Source organism: Malaclemys terrapin, chromosome 17 (genome assembly GCF_027887155.1).
Source record: "Malaclemys terrapin pileata isolate rMalTer1 chromosome 17, rMalTer1.hap1, whole genome shotgun sequence".
Taxonomy (NCBI): Eukaryota; Metazoa; Chordata; order Testudines; family Emydidae; genus Malaclemys; species Malaclemys terrapin.
Genome location: NC_071521.1, coordinates 13,680,419 through 13,697,612, shown reverse-complemented (window position 1 = coordinate 13,697,612; position 17,194 = coordinate 13,680,419). Strand labels below are relative to the sequence as shown.

Below are 17,194 nucleotides of genomic sequence, written 5' to 3'. Positions count from 1 at the left end.
CTCTTAAAAGCGGGCATCATTTTTACCTCCTTCCATCATTTACTCCAAGACCCTTCTCACGTCCCTCTACGTGTCCCAAGTATTGGTTTTCCTTGCTTTTCCTGGTCCTTGGGCTTCTTAGCCGTTCCACCATGGATCGCGTCCTCCGGCCCCACATCTGTAGTAGGTGCTACAAAGAAAAAGAAGTGGAGTTGACAGCATCCTTGTGCAGAGGGTTCCAGCAAGGGACTGTCAGGCAATTCTTGAGTTCATGAGGAAATTAGGGTTACTCACATGGATTGTATCAAAGGAACCACTCCCTGGATGGAGAGGCTAAAAGAAGTTCTGTGGGGTTTGATGGAAACATGCATCACTCCTGCAACTGATTTGCATTTTCAGACACAACTGCTGAGGATCTGGGGGCGAGGGGGAAATAAGGGCTAAGATTAATTCTCTCTGCTAGACTGATAAAAAGGTATCTTGTGCCTGACAGCAGGAGGAGATGTGGCGTAAGTTAACTCTCATGGCCTGTACTAGTTGTACATAGAAAATATGCCCAGGATTGTCTTTCGTGCATTAGCTAGAAAGAATGAAATGGGACTGCAGGTGGGTAAGAGAAACGTGTCTCTTATTGCCATGTCTGGCCTAGGGCAGAAAGAGAAAATGGAGTGTAAGTGTCTTGGCTACAGGGCCCCCCTGTAATTCCTTTCAATAAAATTCTCTGATTCTCAGCCTCTCTCTGCCCCTTCTAGTCCAGCCGAATAGCATGGCTCAGCCAGTCGCCGAACTGGGCATTCTCACCCCGGCTGGAAGCTGGCCTACTACTGCGGGGGATGCCAACCCTGGGGAACTAACCCGCTCATCTGGCTGACGGCATTCGGCAGCCGGTGCTGTGCTGCGCAGGGATGGGGGAGGGAAGCAGGGAGAGGAGGACTCCCCCTGCCTTCTTCCAAGCAGTAATGGCAGCATTCCCAGGAACCTGGAAGACAGTCTCAGCCCCCATAGAGCTTGGGCAGAAGGTTCTCTTCCTGCTGAGCCAGCATGGCTGCTGTGTTGGGCTCCCCGAGCAGATCCTGGTAATGTCTGTGGCAGCTCCTACTATTGTCTAGTTCTGGCGTGACCGTTTCACCTCCTCCTTCCTCCCCACTGTGCTGTGAGTTGCCTCCCTGCTCTCTAGTAGCATACTGGGTTGCATGGAAGGGCAAGTGCCAAGCACTTGGTCCAGGTACTTCTGGAACACGCATGTTCTTTACCTTGCACCAGATGTGCTGTTATTGTCCTGGTCCTTGTGCTGGACCGTAAGTCTCTTGATCTCTTGGCATTGTTAACTACTGTGGGTGCTGACCTTCTCAGCTAGTCAACCAGAATGCCCGGTTACACACCAGAGTGTTCCTATGACAGCATTCAGCTGGCCTTGGATCTCCTCATCTTGCCAGCGCCTGCTTGTCGGCTCCTGGCCAGCTGGCAGCACGCTCATGGGAAGGCCTCCTCTGAGACGCGCTAGTGACTGAGGCGGAATCAAGCTGATTGCTGGGATAATGGTGCATAACTCCATGGTGTGGACAGGGCTGGTTGTGCACATGGCTTCTGGCACACATGACCCTGTGCAGAAGGCAGACCAGACAGGCAATTTAAGCAGCGACAGGTGCACTGTGGGAGAAGGAGGGGTGCATGCACCAATGATGCTCTCACACCAGCAATCCCCATCCATGTTGGCACTGCACACTGAAGGACCATGCGGGCGGATTCCAAGCATGTCTAATGCAGATGGTGCACTGCTAGCACGTCTGCACATGGATGTACAGCGCGTCACAGGCGTGCAAAGGGGACCAAGTGGTGGCTAATGCAGCACACTCTAGTGTAGACAAGGCCATCCAGGGACAGCTAGGGAATAAACAGTGCACAGCACAGGGCTGGAAAGCATGGCAGAGCCCCTGCAATGGTGGGATCTCTCCATCCAATCAGCAGGGCAGCTCAGGGTGCTCTCTGCTCTCCCTCCTCCCCACCCCTAATGCAAGAGTCTCCTGCTCATTCAACACTATCCCTTTTTTCTGCTAGTTTAGCACCTGGCCAACAGCACTAATGCTGTCCTGGCGTCTGGCCAAATCCAGTCTCAGGGACAGTGGGTGCTGCTTGGCTGGGCTTGTTTGGTTTTGTTATCCTGCATATTTGCATATGTGGATGGTGAGGATTTGGGGAAAGCCCACATGTACAATATTGGCTGGAACAGTCACTAATCCGGGGGGAGGGGGAAACAAATCCAAGACTAATCTATTTATTGCGGGCATAACATTGGAGGTCCTCAGGCTGACTAATGCCAGTTTCTTATCAAACAGACTGAAATAGACCAAACGCACTCCTCTCACTTATTCCTTGCTTTAAAAAAAAAAAGATGATTTCTGGATGATTGCTATTGAAAACTGATATTGTGGTAGCATCTTGCTGCCACCCAAGTTGGTGCCCCATCACACCAGGCGCTGCATCCCTGTGGCTTGTCTTCTGCCATGTGTAAGGGTACATCGGGGATGAGGTGCATGAGGGGGTTGAGGGGGAGATGGCTATCGCCTGCAGGGGGAACTGATGCACCGAGAGGTGAGATAGCGTGCTCCCACTCTATATGGGGTGAGCTGACTCTACAAGCCTAACGTACTGTGGTGTGGGTCCTGCTGTATTTCCAGGAGGAAGGGCAGGGGGGAAGCTTTCATTGCATGGACGGAGTTGTGATGGGATCTTGGGGGTCTGCTGCACGTGCCCACGCAGTCCATTGACTGTCTATTTAGGTTAGTGGCAAAGGTTAAAGAGCCTCCCAGAGTCTCTCTGGCGAGAATGAGGTGTGTGCCTGAGGGGGTTGGAGAGAGATCTCTGGAGCAAGCTAATGGAGAGAGGGAAGGGCCATTCTCCCAGCTAAATGATGCAATGACTAATTCTAAGCAGCAAACAGCTTTGAAAAAGCTCTTGCTGGCACTTTCTGACCCTCAGCAGCGCTTCCTCTTCTTCCTCTGTGCATGCTGAGCTGGGGTCACTCCCATACCCCCCCCCAATTGCTCTGGATCGCCCCCAATTCTCAATACAACTCCCTGTTATTCTCCAAGGTACCGCTGGGAAAGGGGGGAAAACTAAAGCAGGAATGAAACAGCCGGGAGAGCTGTTTTCCCCCCACTTCGGGCCGCTCTGAGAGCGGCTGCATCGGCAGAGAACAGAGGGGATGGAAATGACATAATCACCAATTCCACACACACCCTGCCCCCCCCCCCGAGCCCTCCCACTCTCAGGCACTAGTGACTTCAATAGGATCCCCCCACTGTGGGGAGTCCCACCCCAGACCCCCACTGCTCCACCCCCTCTGTGTGGATCATGTACTGCCAGGTGGGCCCTGCAGGCTGCACCTCAGTGTACATCCTTCCGCTCCGCATCCCCTTCTGCCCTAGAAGCTAGTTTGGGAGGTGTTTTATTGGAAGCCTTTGCTGCAGGGGAGGGAGCCGCCATGAACAAGCTGCTGCCGCCACTCACATGGAGAGATGCGGGCGGCTCCATGTCAGAGGATGGGGTTGTCATGGCAACGGTATCTGCTCAGGCCTAGGCCCCCTGGGAGGGAGCTGGACTTTGGCTGCATCCCCTGGCTACCATTCATTGCTAATAAAGTTCAGCCGTGTTGAATGGGTTTGCCTGTGTGTTTAAGGACTTGAGGGCAGGAGAACCCCAGCTAACGGGGAGCCCGCAGGATACCTGCCGCTCCCCCTCAAGTCAGTGGGAGTTCTGAGTGCTCTGAACCTCACAGGATTGGGCCCCAGTGCCGTCAGAGGAATTCACATCCACCGCTCCAGTCCAGTGGTAGAGACATAGCTGAGCACAGGCAGACACATGGGGTGCCATGTCTCGAGGGCTCCAGAAAGTGCAGGGCTCACTCCAAGCACTCTGCTGCAGGTTCCCAGGAGCCACCAGCAGGTGGGAGAAGAAAGGGTCTGGTGTGTGGGATCTGGTTGGAGCCTGGGCCAGTGCAGTTAGTACAAAGGATTCTGGGATACTCTGGGGAATGTCAGGAGCAAGGTAGTCAGCCCTATCTTGGCCCAGTATGCCACTGGGCAGTGCAGTACAGTACAGCTTCACAGAGCACACATGAATTTGAAGCTGCGGTGAGCAATCCAGATCCCCTGAAATCAATGGAGTTTCACCTGCTGGTGACAGGTCTGGAGTTGGCCCTTTCTGGTCTGAGGCTGTATCTAGGAGCCCCAAAATACTTGGTAACTGTTGTTTGAGTCGGGAGAGTTCAAATAAAATGTCAGAGACAGAGGAAAGGGAGAAGAGAGACTTTAAATCAGGAGGAAGGCTGGATGGAGCAAGAGAGAAGGCAGCTGTTCCAGAAGGCCGTGGCTGCAGAGCAGAAGGCACTTGCACCACAAGCGACTAGTGCATGCAGTGGTGGGCTTGGGGACAGAAAAAAGGCAAGTTCCTGTTGAGCATGGAGTGGGAAGATCTGTGGATTAGCTAGGGCAAGCCAAGGAAGGGGTTCAAAACAAGAAGGGCAGTTTTCCAGTTCCAGGACAAATGAACATGCTGCCAGCAGAGCAGAGGATAGGAGGGTGTAATCATGCGTCTGTGTACTTGAGGTAGCTGGGGAAGCCATAGAGAATGGGGTTGTAAGAGGAGATGAAAGCTTAGCTCGGGACTTCAGCAGAGGTGACATAATGTACACAGAGGGAATGCCTGGGAGGTGATGACAGGCAGATTTGCAGATGGAAAGCTTGTGGTTTAGGATGATGCCTACGTGGAAGGCACATGGGAGGTCTGATTGCCCAAGAGAGAATAGTCTGCCTGAGACAATTAGCTGAAGGAAGCTGGGAGGAAACCACAAGTTTACTTGGTCAAGATGGATGGGGAGGAATCATTAAAGGTGTCAAGAGATGGAGCATCGAGTATCGTCAGGGTAGAGATGTTTCAGGTTAAAAAACCGAAAAAGGATTGAGGTGGTAGAGAACAGGAGGAGGAAATGAACCTTCTGGGACTCCGTAGAGAAGGCAGCTCCACCAGCGAAAGAGTCTGATAGGTAGGACCAGATCCGTGACCAGAGAGCACTTGATATGTTACACAGCTACGGAAGGGACCCAGGGGGAGGAGTCCTCCATGGTGTCAAAGGCTTCCCTATGGTCCAGGATAGCGAGGCGGGAGAAAGCTTCATCAGCGGAAGAGAAGCCATACTCACTGTAATGTGGCTTCCAGCCTCTGGCCAGAGTGAGAATAGCCCACCAGAAAGGTGGTTGGAGAGCTGACCTGGAGCAACGCGCTCTAGTGCTTTACTAAGAAAGGAGAGGGTGGCTGGTGACAGATGTAAAAGAACTGGGGCAGGAACGGATAAAGGAGCTAACCTACAGAGAAGGTCTGGAGAGCACGTAGACCTGTGGCAACAGAAGGAGTGGAAGGAGAGTAGACAGGAAGGGGTTAGGCATGGGGGCAACATTCTAATGAACCAAGGCCAGCTGTCATGCAAGTGCAGGTCTGAAGCATTTGCCTGTAGATGTGTGTGTGTGTGTGACCCTTTAATATCCTACCAGCTGGACCATGGCTAGTGGTTCACCTCTAACTTCAGCCACCAAACACCTCAATGAACTCTGCTGGTGCTGGGGCAAGGCAGCCCTTATACCATATATCCAGATCAGAGACATGGGGGGAGGGGGGGGAAATAGAACCACAATTTTTCCAAATCCCCATTGGTTTCAATGGGAATTCTGTCAGAGTAGGAATGCGAGACCCTGGCCATAAATGGATGTGGCGATCACAGTTATTCGGTGTGTTAGCATTTAGCATCCCATAATCAAAAGGGGTGACAAGGGGCTTCAAACCTCTAACCGCTGGAGTGAGCCAAACTTTGCTGTCCGTTACACCCTGGATTGCAGTGCCCTTGCATCATTGTACCTGGGAATGTGGGCCAGTAAGTATAAGGAGGAGGAAAAGGTGGAAATTAAACAAAGGAAACTTTGTAATAGTGAGATGTTTCAGACTCTTATATGAAGTGGTGGGAACCTCTGCCTCATCAGAGTAATTTCTAACTGGACAAAATGGGTCTTGTATCTGCATTACAGATGAGAAAACAGATGGCATGATTTGCCTGATGTGATAAATGAGAATGGAACCCAGGAGTCTTAACTCCCAGGCCCCTCTGCACTAGATATTTCAGTGCTGGCCCAGAACGTGCAACTAACCCTGAACTGTGGGGCTGTGGGTCATGCCTGTCTTAAGTGGTGCTCCAGGTTCTTTCTATACAAGAGAAGCCTGCATGAGTGTGTGTTGTGCAAAATAATGCAATGGGGGGGGGGAGCCTAGTGGCACTCCCAGGTGTAAATCCAGAGCAACTCCTTTGAGATGCTGCACTGGTATATGGGAGAGCCCAGCCTGTCCCTCGCAGGAAGAGGGATCCAAGGTCTAGGCTTGTGTACGTGTGGGCATGGCCGGCTGGGATTATGGAGCTCCACTGGGCATTTGTGACTGGGCATCCCCTGCAGCCCTCTGGGAATCCTGTCATCTCTCCCTGACGCGGAGTCTGAGCAGGGTGGTCCTGGGCCTGAGTCCCAGCTTCAGCTGAGCCGAGACATTACGTCATTCCCTTGTGTCTCTCTAGGGGCGGGGGGAGGGGAGACTTGGAGGTTTTAGGCTCAGGTGCAGGAGTGTTAGTAAAAAGCTCATTTTTATGCAAAAGATTCCCTTTAAATCTGTCATTATTATTCATGATACTAGCAGACTAACAGAGTGGAGTTAACCCTTTCGTGGATGGGTCTCTTGTGTTACTCCTACGTGATCCATCCTTCCCCACAGGGTGAGCTTTCCCCAACAGTGCACTGATTACAGATCAGATGAAGTGGCTTTTTTTATTTGATTTGATTTTTTTTTTAATTTGAGTTGCCCTGGCCCAGACTCAACCCCTCCCCCCTTCAAATCCTGACCACAATGCCACTCACTTCTCTGGCCTCCCGCTGGGAGGTGACATCCAAATATGCTGATTGTTCCAACCTCACAGTTGTGTGTGTGTGTGTGGGGGGGGGAAACAGCTGAAATGCTGAATCCCTTTGCAAGGGAAAAGCATCTCTTTACATCTAGAGAAAGGATAGCATTAGAGCCTATGCATGAGCCTGTAGAAACATGGAACTACACCTAGCGTGGGGAGTAGGGGGATGGCTGGGGGACAGGGCGGACTCGACCCAGGAACGGGCAGTGCTTTTATAATGGAAAGCTGGTTGCAGCCTAGCATCTTGGTGGCAGTCAAACTACATTCCAATAGAAGTGACACGAGAAGCTGCTCCAACCAGGGAAGAAGGATGGTCTGCTAAAGACCTGCCTTGAACTCCTGGTTCCAACCCACTTGAAGTGACTTGGCCCAGGCCACACATCTGGGAGGTTCTGCAGTTTTGGTATTTACCCATTTTTCTTGGAAAAATGCCCAGGTTTTGGTGGCGGGGGGGAGGCAGGAAAATCAGTATTGGGGATTTACCAATTTTCACCTGAATTTTGGGTGAGCCAGGGCCCAGCTTCCCCCTTGCAGAGTCCCCACAGCTGCTGTGAAGTCAGGGAGCTAGATGGGCAAGGAGCCAGCTCCCAGCAGCCCAGACCTCCCAACTGCTGCAGCAACAGACCCACAGGGAGCACACTCCTGCTACCCCATGAGCACCAGGCATGCTCCCCACCCACTGCCCCCCAGTGAGTACTTGGCTCCCCCCCCCTTTTAAAAAAAACAACAAAAATTTTCATCCATATTTAAAATTTTAGAATAAAACAGAGAAATTCCCAGGAAATATTTCACAAAATCAAAACAAAAAGACAAGGGCCTTACACAGCTGTACTGTGCTGTGCCTTGGTTCCTCATCTATACATGGGGGAGAATACCTCTGTGACAAGGCAACCCCTCCCCAGGGCACCCTCCAAAGTCAGGTCATGGCACAACAGGTGCATCTGCCTCAGTTTCCCCATGCTCCAACCATAAAAAGGAACACAGTCTACTACTGTCCGATACAAAGTCCCATCTTTGGGCATAATTGATGTAGAGGTACAATAGTCCATAGAACCGCCATGGTAAAACTGTTCTCCCACTTCCCACAGTAAAACATACAAAGGTAGTGAGATTTTTTTCATTCTCCCCCTAGGGATCTCACTTCCAGGTCACCCACCAGCACTTGCTTCCCTCGCAGTCCCTTTCTGCCCTTGTTCCAGAGCCCCACTCTCTAGACCATCCACATGAAAATCACCAGTCTCGTGACTTAGACCCAAACACCAGCCAGTGATTCAGCCCTTTTCAGCCTCCCCTCATTGGCTCTCCAGCTCAGGAAGGTCAGCAGGCTAGCCCCTTTCCTGACACGCTCAGGTAGCTCTCACCTGCCCCTTTCCTTGTTCTTTCGCTCTTTGCTCACAGGCAGCTGGGGGACTCTCCAGGTCTCTCTCCTTCCCTCTAGGTCCCAGCCAGGCATCCTTTTAAGCCCAGTTGAGGGTTGGCTTCTCAGTCACAGGTGAGCTGGCCTCTTCCTTCTTAAAGAGCCAGTTGCGACAGCCTTTTTATTTCACAGGGACAACATCCATTAAAGTGTGAAGAGCTCAGATACTATGGTGAAGAGGGCCAGATAGAGAACATTGAATATTTCTGCAACAGCAATACAGATAGACAGACAGACCACTATAAAGAATGGGAAGTGAATTCTGCTACATAAATATCTTCGGGCACAATAGCCCGGTGTGGCCAAATTAACTGTAAGCACAACAGACATATTGCAAGATGTTACCCCGTTGGAAACAGAGGGAAGCTTTGTACCATTTTGGTTGCTATCCCACGATGGAACAAAATCAAAGCCATCCCTCTTGCATCTCGACAGGTGTCTTATGTAGCTGTCTCCATATTGTTCATGGCAACATGTGAATGCAAGGGATGCGTGGATAGTACATGTGCGCGTCTCCCATGTGCACAGCCCAGAAAAATTAGTGCCAAACAAGCCAGAAGAGTAAGGGTTTGATTCAGTCCAAAACCTTCTGGCGGATCAAATTCCCAGCCCCACTTAGAAATTAAGACTCATTCACCCGATAAGCCATGACTGAGCAGGCAAATATTGTAGTAGTGAGCATGGTAGCCCAGTTCAGGTATAGGGTTTAGAATTGCATTGCGACGGGGTCCTGCAGTGCCAGCTGAGATGATGCACTGGAAACAGAGGGAGCGCACTGGACACGCAGGAACCTACATTGAGGACTGTGCTGTAGTCACCTGCAGCTTGCTGCAGACAGGATCGCTGGCTCTGACCTTTCTTCCTCCAGCAGCTCTGCCTTCTGTTGCACTGGCGTCATTGGCTCCTGGCCTGCTGGGACTCTGACAGACAGAAATAACCCAGTGATGTCATACAGTTTGGTGGCAGAGTAGGGAGGGCAGAGAGGAGGCTGTGTCCAGTGGGACCTCTCGTCCACTGCAGGGGAGTTGCAGGTGCTTTGATTGAGAGAAGCATATGCTGCCCGAGCGGAGGAACAGGGGCATCAATACATCTCTCCTCCCCCGAGCGCGTGTGTGAACAAACACAGGCACAATCAATCCAGGAAGAAAAGCAGTGAAGCGGCACAGCTGGCCCCAGGGGATGTGCAGAGTGAAGGGCTCTTCACAAGAGCCTTCTCGTGAAACCAGCTGTCATCTCGGGTTCCGCTACAGACAGCACATCCATGCACCTTCCCGTCACTGGGTGCACAGGATCATTGTGCAGCTCATGTTAGCTGACAATTCTCTTTACACATCATCCCCCTTCCCCCACCACAAGCCCCGATCTCTGTCGGTGACAGGCCATCCAAACCATCCTTACACTGCTGCCATCCGTAACTCGGTGTTGGTGGATCTCTGCTGTGCGGTGGCAGCTCTGTATTGGAGGGGATCCTTTTACAGCTGGTGGGGCTCCTATCTCCTTGGGGTATCTGGTGTGTCTGGGATGGGCCCTCTCCTCCGGCCAAGGGCAACTCCTTGGGTGCTGGTTCTGTTCTCGGGTGGTTCCTGGCATGTCCAGAGGAACGGAGTGGTGGCTGATGTGCACTTGTGCTCTTTCTAGTTCTCCAAGGAGAAGTACATCCTTGACTCTTCACCGGAGAAGCTTCATAAAGAGCTGGAGGAGGAGCTGAAACTGAGCAGCACGGACCTGCGCAGCCACGTGTGGTACCATGGGCGCATCCCCCGAGAGGTGAGGGGGAGCTGGGCTGCTGCTGGAAGCCCCAGGCCTTGGCTGCCTGCCCTGGAGAATCCGGGCTGGCCTCAAGCACTAGCGCAGCAAGAGCCACCCTAAGGCCCATCTCCGCAGTGGGGCTTTGAACTCAACACCTTGCCCATTCTGCCACTGGCAGCAGGACTGGAAGGAGAGGGCAGGACACTCTTGCCCCCTGCACTGGGACACCTCATGGCTGGATTTCCCCTTCAGGCAGCCTTGGGATATGATCTTGGTTGGGGCTGAGAAGAGAGACAGAGACCTATAGAGTGACAGGAAGAGGTGGAGAGAGAGGGAGCAGGCTGGTCTCACATGAGCCCACTCCACTGGGAAAGGGTCGCTGGCCAGTCTGCATTGCCCCCGTGGATCTGTGCTGCAGGGAGCACTGCCTGGCCATGTGGTCATGGGACCATTCTGAGCAGCACTTGGGGGCACAAGCAGTTCCCTTGAACCCTGATGATACAAATACCCCCACCCCGTTAAGGGTCCCCTCAGCTCCTCTCCACTCACTTGAGTGTCCGTGGAACCAGTCTCTCTTCCCCTCCCCCCCACCCCCCCATAGTCTTCAGATCTAGCTTGGGGCAGATGGGGAGATGAATATTTGGAGGAGGAACTCAAGTGCCCCACAAGACAATCCTGCTCTGTTCTGGGGTGGGCACAAAGGGACGTGGGTGTTGCAACACTCGGCATTGGCCTAACTTTTAGGCGCCTAGAAAAAAATGGCAGAAAGGACAGTGATCCACAAGTTTGGCGACGAGACTCCCTGTGCAGTAACCAGGGGAGAGAGACACTTTACAATGCCATTCATAAAAGCCAGCATGCTAGGCAGGGAGCCGTATGCTAAGCCCCACCCCACTGTCAAAGATAGGCGCCTATGTCAGGGCTGAAGGGAACACTTGTCCATGCTGGTGATCCACAAATGGGAACCCACCGCCTGGAGCCGGATGGCTTCAGCACCTAAGTGGTTTCTTGCAGGAATGAATTAGGCGCCTCCCTTGCTCCATATGCAAATGGCTGGAGGAGGAGCCGCCACCCACCTTATAACTTTTAGCCCAGAGCAAAGAGTGATTGGAGCAGGGGGATGGGCCTTTGGGTCTCCCACCTCCCAGGTAGGTGCCTGGGCTCTAGAGTCAGCCTCTCTCTGGCTCAAGGACTTTTTCAGTCATTATCCACAGTAGAACGGTCGTTGGGCGAGAGAGAGAGAGAGAGAGACTGACTCTGTGGCTCAGCGGTTCGGGTGATGGGGTCCAGCCCCCCTGCTCTGATCACTCTTCATTATTTATCCCCCATGGAACAGCTTCAACGGGAGATACTGAGAGTGCCCCACATCGGAATATCCCCTAGCTCAGTGGTTAGAGTGCTTGCCTGAGAGGGGGAAGACCCCCTTACCTAGGTGGCAGGGGAGAAATTGAACCACTCAGATGAGCGATTGAACCACTGGACTAAAAATTAGAAGGTAGGCACTACCCCCCCATCTCCTCATCTGGCCAGATTTTGAATGGCACCTGATTCAGTCGGCATGCTGAGAGGCCACCCTACCAGATCGGGCCCTGTGCATGACTTAGGCTGACAAACGCCTGCCTTCCACTGGTTTGGGATTCCCTCTGATGGTGGCAGATGGGTGCCTGGAGGTCTAGAGGGAGGCAGCAGTGCACATGTCCGGAGGCAGAAACCGAGGTGCCAAGGGAACTTTTACCCTGAAAACTTAGGCAGTGAGGGAGTTTAGGCTCCTATAGGGTTCCGTGAGAGTTTTGTGGATCTCAGCGGAGCCTAAAACTGGGGCATAGGTCCCATCTTAGGAAACTCCATGAATCTGGCCCCCATTCTGTGTCCTGGCAGGTCTCTTCCCACCCCACAGTTTCAGGGGATGGGACTGAGATTCTAGCTCATGCAACAAGGAGCATTTTGAGAAGGAAGCTAGCAGAGCTCCCCCAAGCTCCTTGCAGCCACGTGAGAGGCCTGGATCAGGGGCCTGATTCACCACTGCCGTGCACCTGGTGAAATCACCTACCCCAGTGCAACATGGTGCAAAACGCAACCCAGTCAGAGCTGCAGCACTTTTGTAAATGACTGCACAAAGTGCAGGGCAGGGGAGAATCGGGGCCCAGGGCTGGGCCTAGGCTAGTGCCATCTCCCTCTTTCTCACCATGCACCTAAGTCTTCTCCATCCCCTCCAGGATGAATTTATTTCATGATCCAAACACCACCCGCCACTCCCCCCACAGATCCCTATCCCCCGCTGACACCCATCCCCCACCCAGGTTATGGAAAGTTGCTTGTGGTGGCGCCCACCCAGAGCAGGGGAGGTCTGATCATCTCCGCCTTGCGTCCCCAGGTGTCGGAGAGCCTGGTCCAGAGGAACGGGGACTTCCTGATCCGTGACTCGCTCACCAGCCTGGGGGACTACGTGCTGACGTGCCGCTGGAGGAACGAGCCGCTGCACTTCAAGATCAACAAGGTGATGGTGAAGTCCAGCGACGGCCGCACCCACATCCAGTACCTGTTCGAGCAGGAGAGCTTTGACAACGTGCCTGCCCTGGTGCGCTTCTACGTGGGGAACCGCAAAGCCGTCTCCGAGCAGAGCGGCGCCATCGTCTACTGCCCCATCAACCGCACCTTCCCGCTGCGCTACCTGGAGGCCAGCTACGGACTAGCCAATGGGAAGCACAGCGGGCCCCACAGCCCCGCCAGCCAGAAAGGGGGGCACATCAAGAGGCGGAGCATCACCATGACGGACGGATTGACGGCCGACAAGATCACCAGGGGCGAGGGGTGCCCCACCAGGTAACGAGATAAGTGAAAGGTGGAACGTAAGGGTCTCAGAGGGCCTTGACATCTCACCACATCCCTGGGATTATCTCCATTCAGGGAGACTAGCACCAAGAGAGGAAATGACTAGCCACAGATCACACAGCAAATCAATGGCAGAGCCCAGACTAGAACCCAGGAATCCCAACTCCTAGTCCTCAGCCCCCAACTTGCTGGACAACACACCAGAATAATCAGCAACCGGTTGCATTCCTCGCTAAGAGCCACAGAGCGCTTTGAGCTAACACCCCTTAGCGTCACCAGTGAGTCAGATCAGTTAAAGCTGCAGCAAGCATGCACAGGGTACCCGACCAGCTTGGTAGGGTTATACGTTCCGCCAATTTCATTTGATTGGATCTTAAAAAAAAAACAACATACCCCGGCCTTGCCAAGCACGCCAGAGATGGGAAATGGAAAGAACTGTCAAACTCTCACTTACTCTTCACTGCTCAGTTCTGCCCTCTGGTCAGCGTAGGCAGTGAAACCAAAACGAGTCAATTTCCCCTCATTTCTTGGCTATTTCTCCTGCACAGCCCCATGTGTCTGGTTTGGGTTACTAGCCCTCTAGGGGGAGGGTGGGGACAGGCTGGGGAGAGGAGAATGGTTAAACGCAAACGGCTGTCACTGACTGTTAATACACAACGAGCACAAACCTTTCTCTTCTGACTTTGGTCCTACAGAGCCGACGCGCTGGGCCTGAATTCGCTGACGGTCCTGAGCATTTCCTAGAGAATCATGGCCTGCTTTCCAGAAGTGCTGAACAGCTGCAGCTCCCATTGACTTCAGCTGGAGTCGTAGGTGCTCAGCACTCTTGAAAACCCCATCCCCACAGACTGGGCTTTCAGCAGAGCTTCCCAACCACATACTTCTGAAAGTCCGGCTGCTTGTGCTGGTGTGTAAACGGGAGCGGAGCTCTCCTGAAAATCGAGTCCTGTGTGCCCTCTCCTGGGGTGTGGGCATATTACCCCAGCCACCCCTGAAGCCTGGGGACCAAATTCGCTGCTGGCACAAACAGACACAAGTTCACTGACAGTTGCACGCGTTTACACTGTGAATTTGTCCCTTGGCATCTACCCTGGAGCGTCTACAGGAGCCATGTGTTTTGAGGGATCAGTGACTTGACCTATTTTTACCCCGCCCCCAGCGTATCCTTACCGCATCATCGAGACGTCATCCGGAACTGCGCAGTCAGCGTGGACCAAATCCAAGATCTCCATTCCCCAATGTCTCCCATCTCCGAGAGCCCACTGTCTCCGGCCTACAGCACCGGTAGGAATCCCTCAGCCCCGTGGAAAGCAGTCATACACAGAGACTCAAGTGTGCATTATCCATAGTATGAAGAGTGGAATTGGGGAAAGAGGGGAGGGACTTCGCTTGGTGTGACACCAGAGGCTCAGGCATGCAAACTGGGCCGGGCTGCTACTAGATAGACACTAGCCCTGTGGCACATAACACTGGCCTCTACATGCTTAATACAGATCTTGTCAATGAGTCAGGCTTCACCCCTTCCTCAGCCCTAGTGGCCAGGTGCCACACTATGGATACTGCCTCAGTTTCCCCATTTGAGTTTGTAAGTCCAAAACAATTTTGTATCAAAGAACGACTAATCAACAGAAAACATGTCCCAAACAGGGAACGACCTTCAATTTGAGTCTGATGCCACTCCTAGCTCTGTTGTTGGGGTGCCCCCTCTTCCACGGTGTCTGGATCCTCCGTGGATAAAGAGCTTCTTGGAAGCTGGGGTACTGTTCTCGCCAGTCCTTCAGTTCTCTTTACATAAATAACCCTCAGTCCTCCTTTCTGGAGCTCAGGATACTGCTGTCATCAGGACTTTGCTTATTTTTCCCATCTCTCCTACCCAGCACTGGGGTTCAGTTCTCAACAGTCCTTCCCATAACTGGTTTAGGAGGCGCTCCCCTTGTGCATTGTGGGGTATCCTCTCTCCAAGAGCTCTCTGTCCCCAACTGATCACCATACTGATTCCTCTCCAACTGAGTTCTGCTGACCTTTATATTAAAATCCGGTACTTACCTAGCAGTTAAGCACCAACCAGCCAGATGGATGATCAGTTAGCCCCTGGGCAATCAATTAGCCCCAAGGCTGTCTCACCGGCTTTAGTCATGGGTAAACTGGCCCCAATTTCCTCCAAAAGGCCTGTCACCCTATGACCGATCTCTTTCCTACAACTCTACCTGCCTGCTGCATCACTTATTGCTAATGAAACACCAACTGTCTAAAATAACCCCTCTTCAGAGTAAGGGAAAACATCCAGAGAGAATGAAAGTCCAGTCAGAGAGAGCAGAGTGTGAGAATCTCCTATGTAACAGGCTGCAGCCACTCTGAGAACACAATGTCTGCTGTCTTTGCACAGAGGCAGATCTTAGAAACTTAAAGGAATAGTACACAGAAAACAAGGGCCTCAATCTTTCCTAACTACCTACACCACACCACCATTTAAAAAGAATCAGCTAGTCTGGAATGAGATGGGGGGACTAAACCCTAGGGTGGTACAACTGTTAGAAACTATTCTAATTTCTGCCAGTCCTTGGCAACCTCAAATATAACACGGGCTCAAAGTTCTGCCCTCTGACTGGCTAGAAGTTCTTACGATCATGACAAAGATATTTGTAACTTCATAGGTCCCGATCCAGATTGTCTGTTCTATCTGAGAGCTGGGTCTCTTGCATCTCTCGGTTTGGCCTGCAGCATGCGTGTTTATGCGTGTGCCTGGGATGCATGTCTCTTCTCTGATCTACAGTAACTGGGTCTCTTCTTCCCTCTGCAGTGACTCGGCTAAAGCCCCAAGGGGGTCAAGCTGGTGGCATTACCCCAGCCTCTCCTGTCATAAGAAGATCCAGCGAGCCACAGCTGTGTCCAGGAAACAACCCCCTGACAGACCTGGCTGATAGTACCCACTCCACTCCCTGCCATGGGTACTCCACGGCCTCTCCTTCCCCCTCTGTTAACAGCTATAGCGACCCGGACACAGGGCATTACTGCCAGCTCCACCCCACCTCTCCTGTCGGCCAGGAGAGGCCGACTCATGACACCAAGCCGCTCCCCACTAAGAGCTATGTGGAGAGGTTGAAGGTGGAGGGGGGTCAGAGGGTGACTGCAGAGAACGGCTCCAGCGAGGCAGGGCAGAGGATGAAAAGGGAGCAGGACATTGTGGGCTTTGTGTCACCCACTGTGGAGATGGGCTCGTCTTTCAACCCTGTGGCGTTCCAGTCCCTGCTGATCCCCCTGGAAAACAAGCCTCTGGAAATGGCTGTGCTTAAGAAGGTGAAGGAGCTCCTGGCAGAGGTGGATGCCAAGGCCCTTGCCAGACACATCACCAAAGTGGACTGCCTGGTATGACTGGAGATTTGGAGGGTGGGGAGGGCGATGTCATTCCCATGACCTGCTGCCTTGAACTAACCCCTCCCTTGCTGGGCTTGTTGGAAGAGCTGACATTTAACTAGAGAATGTAGCGTCTCAAAGAGACCTATCTGGTGCCAGCTGAGCAGATGAGTGGGGTCTGGTGGACTGAGCACGGAGCTGGGATTGACCATCTTTGAGTTTTAATCCCAGATCCACCAGTGACTCTGTAACCCTTGGCAAGTCACGTCAGTGCTCCGTGCCTCAGTTTCCCAATATGTAAAATGCATGTGTGTGGCTGACCTCTCAGGGTGTTGTGGGGGCAAATTAGTATTACCAGTGCTCTAGGGGCATGAGGGGAGTTGAGTCTCTTTTGGTCCCACTCAGCCCTTGGCCTCTCTGAGACCGCTGACAAAGGGACAATCAATGCCAATTACGTGAGAGCTCATTGCGAGGTGAGGACTTGTGCACCCAGAATTGGATTGAGACAATCCACCTCATTTTGCACAGGCCATCTACTGGGGATCAGCTGGGCCCACCCTAGTCACCACCACCCCTGGGTTGGATGGGAGCCATCTTCCTAGGGCTGGGTTGTAATCAAAGAGCACTGTCCATTCTCAAAGCCATTACATTCCTCCCGGGCCCCTGTGCGTGAGGTAGGGCAGGATTATCTGGGGACCAGGGAGAAGTGTCCTGCCCCAAGCCAGGCAGTCATTGGCAGAGCCAAGATTAGAAGCCAGATCTCCTGACTCTCCCACCTGTGCCTCAAGAGGCTCCATACTAGCCATGCCCCACCAAGGACACTGCTGAGACTCTGTCCTCAAACACCTGCCACCGGCCTGCCCCGT

General features: G+C 52.8%; 1 protein-coding gene across 2 annotated transcripts in view; it reads left to right on the top strand.

Annotated features, from left to right (window-relative positions):
• Nucleotides 1–17,194, top strand: part of SH2D3C (SH2 domain containing 3C) — a 46,876-nt gene that overhangs the window by 22,957 nt on the left and 6,725 nt on the right. For both annotated transcript variants that reach the window (XM_054007896.1, XM_054007897.1), the window contains 4 exons: nt 10,032–10,160; nt 12,517–12,965; nt 14,134–14,258; nt 15,775–16,340. In XM_054007896.1, coding sequence (XP_053863871.1) covers nt 10,032–10,160; nt 12,517–12,965; nt 14,134–14,258; nt 15,775–16,340 — 1,269 coding nt within the window. The remainder of the gene's footprint in view (nt 1–10,031; nt 10,161–12,516; nt 12,966–14,133; nt 14,259–15,774; nt 16,341–17,194) is intronic.